Here is a 17,192-nt window from a genome sequence, read left to right as displayed (position 1 = left end):
CACACACACCCCGCTTTTTAGCGGTCGGTAAGCCGCACCGGTCACTCGGTGTTGGTCCCCTTGGGTGCCGGTATAGATACGTATATATATACTTATTTCTGTTCGGCCGGGGTATACCCCTTTTTTCTATATACCCTCAGTGATCACGCTCCTGGGACACAACAGCATGTCGACCACAAGGAGCAAGGGCACTAAAGCACAGGGGTTTTTTGCGACATGTACCTCTTGTAGGGCCATGTTACCTGCGGGTTCCACCTACCCTCACTGTGAGCAATGCTCGACCCCTGTTACGCTTGCTCAGCCGGAGCCTCGGTCACTTGTGGGCCCCCCGGCTCAGGCAGACCCCCTGCTTCCACTGTCCAGGTGGCAGCGACAGAGTTTGCAGTTTTTGCTGATATGCTCTCAGTCACTCTCACAATCCATGGCTCAGTCTATGGACAAATGGTCTGCCAAGTTGCTGGAAGCCCTGCAGTCCAGACCGGTCCTTACACAGGCCCCGGACCCTGTTAGATCGGCGCCTCCAGGTCCCTCTCGGTCCACCCCGGCCGGGGTGGGCCCTAGGTCTCACGTGGAGGACTCCTCCACGGACCACAGTCCCAGACCAGCTAAGCGGGCTCGCTTGGCATCTTCCCCGACTTCTTCACGCTGCTCAGGTTCCCAGCTTGAGGACTCTCTAGAGGATGAGGCGGAGGTTGCAGCTCAGGGCTCGGACCCTGATGTTGCTCTCAATCTTGATACACCTGAAGGGGACGCCTTAGTAAATGATCTTATCTCGTCCATCAATCAGGTGTTGGATTTATCCCCCCCGCCTCCACCTATAGAGGAGTCGGCCTCTCAGCAGGAGAAACACCAGTTTCGGTTTCCCAAACGTACACGGAGTGCATTTTTTGATCACTCTAACGTCAGGGATGCTGTCCAGAAGCCCAGAGCGGTTCCGGACAAGCGCTTTACTAAGCGCCTTACTGACACACGTTACCCCTTCCCCGCTGACGTAGTTAAGGGTTGGGCTCAATGTCCCAAGGTGGATCCCCCAGTCTCCAGATTGGCGGCTAGATCTGTGGTTTCGGTTGCAGATGGCTCATCACTAAAAGATGCCACTGACAGGCAGAGCTCCTGGTGAAATCCATCTATGAGGACACGGGAGCGTCTTTTGCCCCGGCTTTTGCAGCCGTGTGGGCACTCCAAGCTATCTCAGCTTGTCTGGCTGAGATTAACGCGGTCACACGTACGTCTGCCCCGCAGGTTTCATCTTTAACCTCTCAGGCGTCGGAGTTTTCTTCCTACGCCATGAACGCAGTCCTAGACTCTGCTAGCCGTACAGCGGTGGCATCCGCTAATTCTGTTGCAGTCCGCAGGGCCATGTGGCTGCGCGAATGGAAGGCAGACTCGGCTTCCAAGAGGTTCTTAACCGGTTTGCCGTTTTCTGGCGAGAGATTGTTTGGCGAACCATTGGATGAGATTATTAAGGAATCCAAGGGAAAGGACTCCTCCTTACCCCAGTCCAAACCTAAGAGACCTCAGCAACGAAAAATACAATCGAGGTTTCGGTCCTTTCGTCCCTCCGCCAAGCCACAGTCCTCTTCGTCCAATAGACAGGACAAAGGCCAGAGGAACTCCTATGCGTAGCGGTCTAAGTCACGCCCCCAAAAGGCCGCCGGAGGCACCGCCTCCAAGGCGGCCTCCTCATGACTCACGGCATCCCCGAACCGCATCCTCGGTCGGTGGCAGGCTCTCCCGCTTTCGCGACGCCTGGTGGCCACATGTTCAAGACCGATGGGTGAGAGACATCCTGTCTCACGGTTACAGGATAGAGTTCAGCTCTCGTCCTCCGACTCGTTTTTTCAGAACATCCCCGCCCCCCGCGCGAGCAGACGCACTTTTTCAAGCAGTGGACGCTCTGAAAAAAGGAGTCGTGACCCCCGTTCCCACTCAGGAACAGGGTCGCGGTTTTTACTCCAACTTATTCGTGGTGCCAAAGAAAGACGGATCATTCCGTCCCGTTCTGGACCTCAAATTGCTCAACAAACACGTGAGCACCAGACGATTCCGGATGGAATCTCTCCGCTCGGTCATCGCCTCGATGTCACAAGGAGATTTCCTTGCATCGATCGACATCAAGGATGCTTATCTCCATGTGCCGATCGCACCAGAACATCAACGCTTTTTGCGTTTCGCCATCGGGGACGAACACCTTCAGTTCGTGGCATTGCCCTTCGGCTTGGCGACAGCCCCACGGGTTTTCACCAAAGTCATGGCATCCGTTGTGGCGGTCCTGCATTCTCAGGGACACTCGGTGATTCCCTACTTGGACGATCTCCTAGTCAGGGCACCGTCTCGGGCGGCGTGTCAACACAGCCTTACCGTCGCTCTGGAGACCCTCCAGCAGTTCGGGTGGCTCATCAACTTCCCAAAATCCAAGTTGACACCGACCCAATCTCTGACCTTTCTAGGGATGGAGTTTCATACACAGTCAGCGGTAGTCAAGCTACCACTAGACAAACAGCTGTCACTGCAGGCAGGGGTGCAATCTCTGATTCAGACTCAGTCACACCCCTTGAGACGCCTCATGCACTTCCTGGGGAAGATGGTGGCAGCGATGGAAGCAGTGCCCTTCGCGCAGTTCCATCTGCGGCCACTCCAATGGGACATTCTCCACAAATGGGACAGGAGGTCGAACTCTCTCGACAGGAACGTCTCTCTTTCCCCTGCAACGAAGACGTCTCTTCAGTGGTGGCTTCTTCCCACTTCTCTATCACAGGGAAAATCCTTCCTGCCCCCAACCTGGGCTGTGGTCACCACGGACGCGAGTCTGTCAGGGTGGGGAGCGGTGTTCCTCCATCACAGGGCTCAGGGAACCTGGACTCCGATAGAGTCTTCCCTTCAGATCAATGTCCTGGAGATAAGGGAAGTGTATCTGGCCCTATTGGCTTTCCAGCAGTTGCTGGAGGGCAGGCAGATCCGTATCCAGTCGGACAACGCCACTGCCGTCGCATACATCAACCACCAAGGCGGCACGCGGAGTCGTCAAGCCTTCCAGGAAGTCCAGCGAATTCTGCAGTGGGTGGAAGCCACAGCATCCACCATCTCCGCAGTTCACATACCGGGCGTAGAAAACTGGGAAGCAGATTTTCTCAGTCGTCAGGGCATGGATGCGGGGGAATGGTCCCTGCACCCAGAAGTGTTTCGAGAGATCTGTCGCCGCTGGGGAACGCCGGACGTCGATCTCATGGCGTCACGGCACAACAACAAAGTCCCGGCCTTCATGGCCCGGTCTCAAGATCACAGAGCTCTGGCGGCGGACGCATTAGTCCAGGATTGGTCGCAGTTTCGACTGCCTTATGTATTTCCTCCTCTGGCAATGCTGCCCAGAGTACTACGCAAGATCAGGTCTGACTGCCGTCGCGCCATTCTCGTCGCCCCAGACTGGCCGAGGCGGTCATGGTACCCGGATCTGTGGCATCTCACGGTGGGTCAGCCGTGGGCGCTGCCAGACCGCCCAGACTTGCTGTCGCAAGGGCCGTTTTTCCATCTGAATTCTGCGGCCCTCAACCTGACTGTGTGGCCATTGAGTCCTGGCTCCTAGCGTCTTCAGGATTGTCTCAAGATGTCATTGCCACTATGAGACAGGCCAGGAAACCGACGTCCGCCAAGATCTATCACAGGACTTGGCGGATTTTCTTGTCCTGGTGTTCTGATAACGGTTTTACTCCCTGGCCTTTTGCCTTACCCACTTTTCTTTCCTTCCTTCAATCCGGAATGGATAAGGGGTTGTCACTTAGTTCTCTCAAGGGGCAAGTTTCGGCACTCTCAATATTCTTTCAAAAGCGCCTGGCCAAGCTTCCGCAGGTCCGCACGTTCCTGCAGGGAGTTTGCCACATAGTCCCACCTTACAGGCGCCCGCTTGAACCCTGGGACCTTAACAGGGTGCTAACGGCTCTTCAGAAACCGCCTTTTGAGCCGCTGCGGGATGTCTCCTTATCACGTCTTTCGCAGAAAGTGGCATTTCTAGTAGCAGTTACTTCACTCCGTAGAGTGTCGGAGCTGGCAGCACTGTCATGCAAAGCCCCCTTCCTGGTTTTTCACCAGGATAAGGTGGTTCTCCGTCCTGTTCCGGAATTTCTCCCTAAGGTGGTATCGCCCTTTCATCTCAATCAGGATATCACCTTACCTTCATTTTGCCCTAATCCAATTCACCGCTTTGAAAAGGATTTGCACTCATTAGATCTAGTGAGAGCACTCAGATTCTACGTGTCTCGCACAGCGCCCCTGCGTCGTTCAGATGCGCTTTTTGTCCTTGTGGCTGGTCAGCGTAAGGGTTCGCAAGCTTCCAGGTCAACCTTGGCTCGGTGGATCAAGGAACCGATTCTTGAAGCCTACCGTTCTTCGGGGCTTCAGATTCCTTCGGGGCTGAAAGCCCATTCTACCAGAGCCGTGGGGGCGTCATGGGCATTGCGGCACCAGGCAACGGCTCTACAAGTGTGTCAGGCAGCTACGTGGTCTAGTATGCACACTTTCACAAAGCACTATCAAGTGCATGCCTATGCTTCGGCAGATGCCAGTCTAGGTAGGCGAGTCCTTCAGGCGGCGGTTGCCCACCTGTAAGAGGGAGTCATGTCGGCTCTAGTTATCGAGGTATTCTTTTACCCACCCAGGGACTGCTTTTGGACGTCCCAATTGTCTGGGTCTCCCAATGAAGCGACAAAGAAGAAGGGAATTTTGTTTACTTACCGTAAATTCCTTTTCTTCTAGCTCCTATTGGGAGACCCAGCACCCGCCCCTGTTCCCTTCGGGCTGTTTGTTCTTTTGTGTACACATGTTGTTCATGTTGAATTGTTCTTTTGGTTCATGGTTTCAGTTCTCCGAACATCCTTTGGATTGAATTTACCTTAAACCAATTTTTAAGTTTCCTCCTTCCTGCTTTTGCACCAAAACTGAGGAGCCCGTGATGCACGGGAGGGTGTATAGGCAGAGGGGAGGGGTTACACTTTTGAGTGTAATACTTTGTGTGGCCTCCGGAGGCAGAAGCTATACACCCAATTGTCTGGGTCTCCCAATAGGAGCTAGAAGAAAAGGAATTTACGGTAAGTAAACAAAATTCCCTTCTTTCGGTTCATCCTGCCTCAAACCCCCCTCCCAATCACCCCCCCCCCCCCAAAAAAAAGTGTAAACTGATCAAAAAGTTGTATGTACCCAAAAATAAAAATCACAGCTCAACCTGAGAAAAAAAGAAAAAGCCTTCCCTGAGCGGCTCAATGGATAAAGTGATAAAATGTAGCGGATCGTTTCAATGTAAATGTAGTGATAAAAAAAAAGATACAAAAGTGAAAAAAAAACATTGTGTTATCGTGACATATACTACCTGGTTAATGCATTAAATCATCCCCTTCCCTTAACAATAATGGCGTTTGTTTGTTTCATAATGCTGTGTATGTATTCTGTAATGGTGCCAGGGAAATGTGTAAATGGAAAAACTAAAAATGGGCTCAATCATGATTGTCAGATTGGTCGGAGTCCGGCGCTCCCCACCAGTCAGTGTGTGGTGCTGGACAGCGCAGCGCCATACACCATGTAGTGGCCGTTCTCGGTACTGCAGCTCGGCTCCTAAAGGCCCAGTCACACTAAACAACTTACCAGCGATCCCAACAACGATCCAACCTGATAGGGATCGCTGGTAAGTTGCTAGGAGGTCGCTGGTGAGATGTCACACTCCAGCGATCCCACCAGCAGCCTGACCTGGCAGGGATCGCTGGAGCGTCGCTACACGTGGAAGCGATGCTGCGCTTGGTAACTAAGGTGAATATCGGGTAACCAACCTGATATTTACCTTGGTTACCAGCGCACACCGCTTAGCGCTGGCTCCCTGCTCTCCTAGCTACAGTACACATGGGGTTAATTACCCGATGTGTACTGCAGCTACATGTGCACAGAGCAGGGAGCAGCGCACACTGCTTAGCGCTGGCTCCCTGCACTCCTAGCTACAGTACACATGGGGTTAATTAACCCGATGTGTGCTGCAGCTACATGTGCACAGAGCAGGAGCCGGCACTGACAGTGAGAGCGACGGACGCTGGTAACGAAGGTAAATATCGGGTAACCAAGGACAGGGCTTCTTGGTTACCCGATGTTTACTGTGGTTACCAGCCTCCGCAGAAGCCGGCTCCTGCTGCCTGCACATTCAGTTGTTGCTCTGTCGCTGTCACACACAGCGATCTGTGCTTCACAGCAGGACAGCAACAACTAAAAAATGGCCCAGGACATTCAGCAACAACCAACGACCTCACAGCAGGGGCCAGGTTGTTGCTGGATGTCACACACAGCAACATCGCTAGCAACGTCACAAAAGTCGTTCCTTAGCAGCGATGTTGCTTAGTGTGGCGTGGCCTTTATGATGTGAATGTGATCTGAGCTGCAGTACTGAGAATGGCCACTATATGGTATACAGCACTGTTCTAGCCTCATCCAGCCAGTGCTGAAAACAGCTGATTGGTGGAGGTGTCGGGTGTCGGACCCCACTAGTCTGATATTGCGGACCATCTCGGCAGTGCGTGGTGCATGATAGATTGCAAAATTTTAAGCCCCCCCTTTATGACTAGCGCACCTTTATATCAGTTTTCACACTTTACTCTCTTGATTATAAATCTCCTTTTCAGACTTTCCACTGTGATCAGTGCAGACCAGATCCTGGTCCTGAAGGAAGGGCAGATCATAGAGAGAGGACGGTAAGAGCACTCGGTCTGTGGGGGGCTCGTGTCAGAGTCTCAGCCCCCATACAACCGACCATAATTGTCCATAATACAACCATAAAGTGCGATCATTAAAGCCCTTTTGTGCACACACCGCGTTATTTGGTGCGGTTTTTGATGCAGTTTTTTTTAAACTCTGCATCAAAATCTGCATGCCTCTCCTGGAGCCAGCAAAGTCTATGGGATGTTAGATTTGCTGTGCACACGGTGCGTTTTTCTTCTGTGCAGTTTTGGTGCAGATTTTGATGCAGAAACAAGGTGCAGCGTGTCAATTATTGGTCCGATTTAGCAGCGTTTTTTCACTCATTGACTTCATTGACTTTACTGAAGGCCCAAAAAAACTGCATTAAAATACGCACCAGGTTTTGACGTTTTGTTTTTTTTTGCCACACCTTGCAATTTCTGCACTAAAACTGCAGCGTGTGCACATAGCCTAAATGTAAAAAAACTATTGCTACCAAATTACTGAAATGAATCCCATTGTTCAACGCAGTCTCTAGTGATTAGAGGGTGTGTAGACTTTGGCAACCTTGTTGCAAGTCATATTAAATATCAAATAAATCAACTTTTGACATAATCTTGAATAAGTATCTTTTGCCGTTTGGTGCATACAGCTCTTTTGCTGATCTATGTGTCTCCGTCACTCCAGATTCTGTAGTCACACGACCGTCCACCCACCAGCTATCATTTGACAAGACCAATCTACACAGAGGGGTTTTTGTCTTTCTTTTAGGACACATTGCTCCGCAAAGGAGCTGTACATACATAACGGCAAATGTTTTTTGTTGTTGTTTTTTTATAGCTCTGTGCAAATTTATTGGAACAATTTAAAAATGTTTGCAAAAGTCTACACACCCTTTAGTTCTCCATGATTGTAGAATTCACTTTACAATTCTTCCTCCAGACATGACGAGCTTCTCGCCAAGGGAGGTGTCTACGCGGGAATGTGGCAGAAACAGCAGAGCGGCAATGAGTCGTCATCTGACTCCGAGTCCGAGAGAAAGGACCGCGCGTCCGAGAAACTGCAGGAGCCAAAACCAGCGCTGAGGAGGCCGCATTAGAGCGCACGAGCCCCGGCCGGAGCCGAAGATGAAGATGGCGGCTGCTGGAATAGACTCGCTCCTCAGCATTCTGGGCCGATCACATCTCCTGCCTCCATCTGATTTCTGGGGGCTGAAAATCGCTTCCAAAGACGTATTGGGGTCCCCAGAAATCACTTACGACGTCGTATTGGGCCCCCGGGAAAATTGCTTCCAAAGACGTAATGTTCAAAAGGAGATCCCCCTCCTGCTACGGCCGACATAAGACACTAAACCTAAAATTGTTCTTTTTTTTTTTTTATTTTGCACAGTTGACTCTATTGTCTGCTGTTATCAGCCACTTGTGTGGGGGCGGCTGACGGCAGGAATGACTGACAAGCAGTGTAGAAAACCCTGTGCCCCGGCGATCACTACTTTCTCACATTTCTCTTTTAATTCTCCACTTTCACGAACTTTTATAAACTTCTCGTCGGCCTCTAGTGGCTGCTGAGGACTTAACGTTCACTGCCCCCCACAACCTGACCGTTAAAGGGGTTGTTCACTACTTATATATTGATGGTTTAGCCTCGGGATCAGTCATTAATATCAGATCGCTGGGGGGGGGGGGGTCAGACACCCGACGCCCTAATGGTCAACTGCTATCAGCTTCGGGGGTGGCGGGATGTAAAATTCGCAAAGCAGGAACAGCACAGCGCCATACACTGGGTAGTGGCCGCCGCCGGTACTGCAGATCAGGTTAGGTTTACTACAAGAGCTGATCTGCAGTACCCTGAAGCCACCACTACACAGAGTGCGGCACTGTTCTATTCCTGCTTCATGCAGTTTACACACGGCCGCTGCTGGACCTGTAGTAGCGGATTGTGGGGGTCCGAAATTCGGCACTCCCACCAATCTGATATTGATGACCTTACAAAGTCATACAGTCTCTGGGCTGCCGCAGAAATGGTCCTTGTCTCTGTGGGACTAAAAGAAGCACATTTAGGGCCCCCTGCCGTCCCCCTGAATCAGTTCTCCGCACCCTACATATGGTGGGCTACATGTCTGCTTAAAGGGCTATTCCATTTTACGTGATGGCACACTCCTAGGATTTGTCATACTTTCATGACTGGTGGGGTCTGATCTATGGGAGTCCTACAATCCTGAGAAAAAAAAAGATCTGGTGGCGGTGCTGGTATAGCGTTCACTTCAAGGGGTCAAATGTAGACCCCAGAATAGCCGGGGCCCCACTGTGCAGGAAAAACAGTGACGAGGGAGATAAACCAGCGCTGTGGCCCCTTTTATTTTCACGACCCGTTGGGGTATTTGGGTTTGGACCCCTCCAAGTATTTACAATGAGGACACCGCTAAGATATACAGCCCTTTATAAAATGGGAATACGCGTTTTGGAGGGTTTGTTTCTTTAATAAAATCCTTGTCCTTACGTCCTCTAGGACAAACGGACATCACAGACGGGAGCCCCCTTTAGTAGCCGGAATGAAAAGCCGCTCCCTTTATGGCAGCCACGTAGTAAACATTTCCCCTGCAGGCTGCGGCTTGCGTTTTTTTTTGGAGTCATCTCTGTGTAGATGAGCTGATCGGATGTGATCTGAACTCAGGTGTGAACAAGCGGCAATCGACAGGACGCCGCTTATCTCACAATGATGGGATGGGTCTGACGTCCAGGATCTGTCTCCTTCGATGGCCGCCAGCAGCAGCCTGCGCCGTCACCAGCCATTATATAGGGGCTCTCCGCCTACACCATACCTCGTACACCCGTGTATGCGGAAACCTCTACTGCGACCTCAGGGTTACATTTCTTTATATCTCCTCCTCCGCTTTTTTTTCTTTTTTTTTTTTTTAAATTGAAGTTTTGTATAATAATGACGCAGGTCGGGTGATTGCTCAGCGGAGGAGGAGGAGGGAGAGTGAATATTTATTCAATGGACGCAATAGTGGATTGTATGATATGGAATAAAAATAAAAAAATTCCTGCACTTTGTCTGTGTGGTCCAGTCTGTGTGCGGATTATTAGAACTGTTCATCCTGAGCTTGCTGATTCATGAGGCAGGACAGAGCTGCTGGATTTGCACTTTTTGCGGCCGGTGACCTCTCTGACGATCACTGCGGTCGCTGACTACTCCTTGGGTGACATTGAGCTGTGGGGCTGCTCTGGCTAAGGGAAACAACCACTCCGATTGGGGATGTTTAACCCCTTAGCTGTCATAAAACAAAGAAATCGGCATCATGTGCCCGCTGGGTCCCCCCTGTACCAAAGTTAATGGTCCCCCCGGCCATCAGTGACCGCTAAAGCTCACATGTCCAGCACTTGGCTTCAGAGGTCATCACTTCCGGTACTTTACCTACACTTTGCCCAATGATTAAAAATCCTCAAAGAAAAGACCTAAAGTTGGCCTATTTTATAGGATCATTCCCATTGTAGACATTTTGTGGAGCAGCAGACGCGGGGTCATAACAGGAACCTAAGGGACTCAAAATGTCCCTGTGCCCAAATGAGACCAATACTATTACTGGGCCCCCAGCTCGGATGTTTATGAGAATCCCATATAACAGGAGAAAACTGGGTACATCCGCGGCTGTCTCTCCATTTACAACCAGGCGGATCGGGGTGTGGTGGACTCAGGCCTGGACAGAGATGCAGGTCCTACAAGGGCTCCATATTCCGTTGAGCTGGAGTGAAAGAACGGACACCAGAGTAGGAATGTCAATCAAACCTGAAGAGGTGTGGTTATGGAGCTGACTGACTCCTCCCACATCGCAGAAGCTTAGCATAGACTGATGGCTCCTAACCTCATCAATACCAGTATGGGTCACAAGGGTGGTTACGGGTTCCCTTCAAAGACAGCCAGTCACAGATCAGAAGTGGCCGGTATTTTCTCTTATTTTATTCCTGCTTCTGAGTTTTCTAGGGCTGGGGTGGGGGGTTGTTTTGTTTTTAAATCTAGCATAAGGATCAAAAGATTGGGGTCTTTTTTTTTTTATTTAAACAAGAGGGTGGTGCTTACAGGTGAACTATGCAGAGCAGCTAAAGACACGCCCCTGAGGAGTCATGTGAGCCACGCCCCTGAGGAGTTCTGTGAGCCACGCCCCTGAGGAGTTCTGTGAGCCACGCCCCTGAGGAGTCCTGTGAGCCACGCCCCAATGAAATGACCAGAGCTAGGAGGATGGTGCTCGCCGAAAAAATGTACTAATGTAAAATAATGTTTATTAATATTACTTAAAATTCATATATCTGTTTAATAAAAGTACTAGAGCTTCTAGTGAAGGCTGCCTCCATCAATTACTGGTTTATTAGAGAAATGGAGCCAGAATGGTGATATGAGGAGGTCCATTATCCTGATCTGTCTCACGCCCTGCCACTGAGGATTGCACCCTAAATTTACAAATGGCTCCCCCACTCAAGAAATCCTCGCCCTGCTGCCCCAAGTGTCTATGTGTAATAAGACCACTTTACTAAGTCAGTCACAAGATAATCGGCCCCTTTTGAGTCCTGGCATGGTATAAATTATAATATCCGTGTTCACAAACTCTCGGTAAGACTTTTTAAAAGCTCAAATATAAACACATAGAACTTGAATAGCTCTGAAGTCTTGCTTCCTATAAATCCAATATACAAGTTTCAAATTCAATAACCCCCCCCCCTCATAGGCAGAGCGAGTGCGGGGGAGATCCGGGCAACAGAGCCAGTGCGGGGGGGATCCGGGTAACAGAGCGAGTGCGGGGGATCCGGGTAACAGAGCCAGTGCGGGGGAGATCCGAGCAGCAGAGCGAGTGCAGGGGGGATCCGGGTAACAGAGCGAGTGCTGGGGGGATCCGGGTAACAGAGCCAGTGCGGGGGAGATCCGAGCAGCAGAGCGAGTGCAGGGGGGATCCGGGTAACAGAGCGAGTGCGGGGGAGATCCGGGTAACAGAGCGAGTGCGGGGGAGATCCGAGCAACAGAGCGAGTGCGGGGGAGATCCGAGCAACAGAGCGAGTGCGGGGGGGATCCGGGCAACAGAGCGAGTGCGGGGGAGATCCGGGCAACAGAGCGAGTGCGGGGGAGATCCGGGCAACAGAGCGAGTGCGGGGGAGATCCGAGCAACAGAGCGAGTGCGGGGGAGATCCGGGCAACAGAGCGAGTGCGGGGGAGATCCGAGCAGCAGAGCGAGTGCGGGGGAGATCCGAGCAGCAGAGCGAGTGCGGGGGAGATCCGGGCAACAGAGCGAGTGCGGGGGAATCCGGGCAACAGAGCAAGTGTGGGGGAATCCGGGCAACAGAGCGAGAGCGGGGGGATCCGGTCAACAGAGCTAGTGTGGGGGGATCCAGGGAACGGACCTTCTCATATTGCCCCTCTACTGGCTCCATTTCTGTAATAAATCCCTAATTGCTGGAGGCAGCTGACAATACAATCTCTACTATATTTATTAGACCTGAATTTCTACATGCAGTAAATGGGACACGTGCACCCTGCAGTTTTGTTACAAAACCTGCAACCAAAACTGCACCTTGTCCCAGAGAGCCTGAAGATGTAAAAGAAATCCAGGTTTTTTTTTTGTCAGATGTTTGTGACAAACTGCAGACAAAAAAACTGCACCGTGCGCACAACAAATCTGACTTCTCATAGACTTTGCTGGGAAGTCAAAAGTCAGAACTTGCTGAAAACAAAACTGCAGCGTGTGCATGTAGCCTAACCATCCGACACGGCACACCACACTTGAACAGAGAAGTGCTGGAAGTGCCCAATTAGTGGCCACCATGATGAATGGTGAAAAGTGGCGCAACATGTGCACAAGGGTTTTGCTCCCCTGAAGATTCTGCCCAGAAGAAACGCGTTGGGAGCGGTTTTTGTTCCCCTTATTATTCCGGCCCTGATCATGATTCAGTCAATAAGGAGGAATCTGCGGGGGCTGCAGCCTCATGTCTGGGGGAGAGCGGTCCTTTATTATACATTATGTGAACTTATGAAAAACTCATCTAAACAGATTGCTCTCCTCAGGGTTTAATATTTTTTCATACTGACCCTGACTTAGGTTTGATTTTACACATACCTGACGAGCGGTTCCCGTGTATTTGTGAGGCTATATTTATATATACTTAGGAGGCATCGGTCCGTTGTGGGACGGCTCCGAGGGGGGGTTCATTATAGATTAAGGTGGTCACTTCTCTTTTATTGTGCCACAGCATACATCTGGACCCATTTTAGCTTACTGGTCCAGATGTTATGCTTAATGTTCGTTTATTCTGTGTTTTTTGTTTTTTTTTTTTTTAGAATGGACCAAGGTCATTTTATATATTGAGCTTTTTAAAAGTTGTTTTAGGACTTTTTTATTTATGTACACGCTTTGCTATTATGATATATTATCCTCAATAGGTGTAATGGGAAGATATTTCTACTTTATTCTGGTATCTTGCTATCTTGTCATATAGCCTTACCATAAACCACAGCCGGCACACGCCTCTCCGACCACCCCTGACCATAAACCACAGCCAGCACACGCCTCTCCGACCACCCCTGACCATAAACCACAGCCAGCACACGCCTCTCCGACCACCCCTGACCATAAACCACAGCCAGCACACGCCTCTCCGAACCACCCCTAACCATAAACCACAGCCAGCACACGCCTCTCCGACCACCCCTGACCATAAACCACAGCCAGCACACGCCTCTCCGACCACCCCTGACCATAAACCACAGCCAGCACACGCCTCTCCGACCACCCCTGACCATAAACCACAGCCAGCACACGCCTCTCCGAACCACCCCTAACCATAAACCACAGCCAGCACACGCCTCTCCGACCACCCCTGACCATAAACCACAGCCAGCACACGCCTCTCCGACCACCCCTGACCATAAACCACAGCCAGCACACGCCTCTCCGACCACCCCTGACCATAAACCACAGCCAGCACACGCCTCTCCGACCACCCCTGACCATAAACCACAGCCAGCACACGCCTCTCCGACCACCCCTGACCATAAACCACAGCCAGCACACGCCTCTCCGACCACCCCTGACCATAAACCACAGCCAGCACACGCCTCTCCGACCACCCCTGACCATAAACCACAGCCAGCACACGCCTCTCCGACCACCCCTGACCATAAACCACAGCCAGCACACGCCTCTCCGACCACCCCTGACCATAAACCACAGCCAGCACACGCCTCTCCGACCACCCCTGACCATAAACCACAGCCAGCACACGCCTCTCCGACCACCCCTGACCATAAACCACAGCTGACCCGATCCACGGGCAGCACACGGCTCTCCTGTCACACGTGATCTTATACTTCGGCCAGTAAGCACCTCTCCAACCACCCGTGACCAGAAACCACAGCCGCCACGCACCTCTCTGGCTACCTGGACCATAAACCACAGCCGCCACGCGCCTCTCTGGCTACCTTGACCATAAACCACAGCCGCCACGCGCCTCTCTGGCTACCTGGACCATAAACCACAGCCGCCACGCACCTCTCTGACTACTTGGACCATAAACCACAGCCGCCACGTGCCTCTCTGGCTACCTGGACCATAAACCACAGCCGCCACGTGCCTCTCTGGCTACCTGGACTATAAACCACAGCCGCCACGCGCCTCTCTGGCTACCTGAACCATAAACTACAGCCGCCATGCGCCTCTCTGGCTACCTGAAACAAACCACGGCTGGCAGCGCCTCTCTGGCTACCTGGACCATAAATCACGGCTGGCAGTTCCTCTCTGGCTACCTGGACCATAAACCACAGCCGCCACGCGCCTCTCTGGCTACCTTGACCATAAACCACAGCCGCCACGCGCCTCTCTGGCTACCTGGACCATAAACCACAGCCGCCACGCACCTCTCTGACTACTTGGACCATAAACCACAGCCGCCACGTGCCTCTCTGGCTACCTGGACCATAAACCACAGCCGCCACGTGCCTCTCTGGCTACCTGGACTATAAACCACAGCCGCCACGCTCCTCTCTGGCTACCTAAACCATAAACTACAGCCGCCATGCGCCTCTCTGGCTACCTGAAACAAACCACGGCTGGCAGCGCCTCTCTGGCTACCTGGACCATAAATCACGGCTGGCAGTTCCTCTCTGGCTACCTGGACCATAAACCACAGCTGGCAGCGCCTCTCTGGCTACCTGGACCATAAATCACGGCTGGCAGCTCCTCTCTGGCCACCTGGACCATAAACCACAGCCGCCATGCGCCTCTCTTGGCTACCTGGACCCTAAATCACGGCTGGCAGCGCCTCTCTGGCTACCTGGACCATAAACCACAGCTGGCAGCGCCTCTCTGGCTACCTGGACCATAAATCACGGCTGGCAGCTCCTCTCTGGCTACCTGGACCATAAACCACAGCCGCCACGCGCCTCTCTGGCCACCTGGACCATAAACCACAGCCGCCACGCACCTCTGGCTACCTGAAACAAACCACGGCTGGCAGCGCCTCTCTGGCTACCTGGACCATAAACCACGGCTCGCAGCGCCTCTCTGGCTACCTGCACCATAAACCACGGCTGGCAGCGCCTCTCTGGCAACCCGGACCATAAACCACGGCTGGCAGCGCCTCTCTGGCCACTTGGACCATAAACCACGCCTGGCAGCGCCTCTCTGGCCACCTGGTCCATAAACCACGGCTGGCAGCGCCTCTCTGGCAACCCGGACCATAAACCACGGCTGGCAGCGCCTCTATGGCTACCTGGACCATAAATCACGGCTGGCAGCTCCTCTCTGGCCACCTGGACCATAAACCACAGCCGCCATGCGCCTCTCTTGGCTACCTGGACCCTAAATCACGGCTGGCAGCGCCTCTCTGGCTACCTGGACCATAAACCACAGCTGGCAGCGCCTCTCTGGCTACCTGGACCATAAATCACGGCTGGCAGCTCCTCTCTGGCTACCTGGACCATAAACCACAGCCGCCACGCGCCTCTCTGGCCACCTGGACCATAAACCACAGCCGCCACGCACCTCTGGCTACCTGAAACAAACCACGGCTGGCAGCGCCTCTCTGGCTACCTGGACCATAAACCACGGCTCGCAGCGCCTCTCTGGCTACCTGCACCATAAACCACGGCTGGCAGCGCCTCTCTGGCAACCCGGACCATAAACCACGGCTGGCAGCGCCTCTCTGGCCACTTGGACCATAAACCACGCCTGGCAGCGCCTCTCTGGCCACCTGGTCCATAAACCACGGCTGGCAGCGCCTCTCTGGCAACCCGGACCATAAACCACGGCTGGCAGCGCCTCTCTGGCAACCCGGACCATAAACCACGCCTGGCAGCGCCTCTCCGGCCACCTGGTCCATAAACCACGGCTGGCAGCGCCTCTCTGGCCACTTGGACCATAAACCACGGCTGGCAGCGCCTCTCTGGCCACCTGGTCCATAAACCACGGCTGGCAGCGCCTCTCTGGCCACTTGGACCATAAACCACGGCTGGCAGCGCCTCTCTGGCCACTTGGACCATAAACTACAGCCGCCATGCGCCTCTCTGGCTACCTGGACTATAAACCACAGCCGCCACGTGCCTCTCTGGCTACCTGGACTATAAACCACAGCTGCCACGCGCCTCTCTGGCTACCTGAACCATAAACTACAGCCGCCATGCGCCTCTCTGGCTACCTGAAACAAACCACGGCTGGCAGCGCCTCTCTGGCTACCTGGACCATAAATCACGGCTGGCAGCGCCTCTCTGGCTACCTGCACCATAAACCACGGCTGGCAGCGCCTCTCTGGCAACCCGGACCATAAACCACGGCTGGCAGCGCCTCTCTGGCTACCTGGACCATAAACCACGGCTGGCAGCGCCTCTCTGGCTACCTGGACCATAAATCACGGCTGGCAGCTCCTCTCTGGCCACCTGGACCATAAACCACAGCCGCCATGCGCCTCTCTTGGCTACCTGGACCATAAATCACGGCTGGCAGCGCCTCTCTGGCTACCTGGACCATAAACCACAGCTGGCAGCGCCTCTCTGGCTACCTGGACCATAAATCACGGCTGGCAGCTTTTCTCTGGCTACCTGGACCATAAACCACAGCCGCCACGCGCCTCTCTGGCCACCTGGACCATAAACCACAGCCGCCACGCACCTCTGGCTACCTGAAACAAACCACGGCTGGCAGCGCCTCTCTGGCTACCTGGACCATAAACCACGGCTCGCAGCGCCTCTCTGGCTACCTGCACCATAAACCACGGCTGGCAGCGCCTCTCTGGCAACCCGGACCATAAACCACGGCTGGCAGCGCCTCTCTGGCCACTTGGACCATAAACCACGGCTGGCAGCGCCTCTCTGGCCACTTGGACCATAAACCACGCCTGGCAGTGCCTCTCTGTCCACCTGGTCCATAAACCACGGCTGGCAGCGCCTCTCTGGCAACCCGGACCATAAACCACGGCTGGCAGCGCCTCTCTGGCAACCCGGACCATAAA

General features: G+C 53.0%; 1 protein-coding gene across 3 annotated transcripts in view; it reads left to right on the top strand.

Moving 5' to 3' along the window:
- The window catches only part of ABCB6 (ATP binding cassette subfamily B member 6 (LAN blood group)), a 42,745-nt gene extending 32,984 nt beyond the window's left edge, over positions 1 to 9,761 (top strand). For 2 of the 3 annotated variants that reach the window (XM_075317095.1, XM_075317094.1), the window contains exons 19-20: positions 6,651 to 6,719; positions 7,648 to 9,761. In XM_075317095.1, the coding sequence (XP_075173210.1) occupies positions 6,651 to 6,719; positions 7,648 to 7,804 (226 nt within the window). In that variant the 3' untranslated portion in view covers positions 7,805 to 9,761. Of the gene's footprint in view, positions 1 to 6,650; positions 6,724 to 7,647 lie in introns of those variants that run through there. The other variant, XM_075317097.1, reaches the window with a different exon arrangement.
- Positions 9,762 to 17,192: the final 7,431 nt, after the last annotated feature.

This window comes from Anomaloglossus baeobatrachus, chromosome 7, assembly GCF_048569485.1.
Source record: "Anomaloglossus baeobatrachus isolate aAnoBae1 chromosome 7, aAnoBae1.hap1, whole genome shotgun sequence".
Classification (NCBI taxonomy): domain Eukaryota; kingdom Metazoa; phylum Chordata; class Amphibia; order Anura; family Aromobatidae; genus Anomaloglossus; species Anomaloglossus baeobatrachus.
This window is presented reverse-complemented; position numbering and strand designations above follow the sequence as displayed.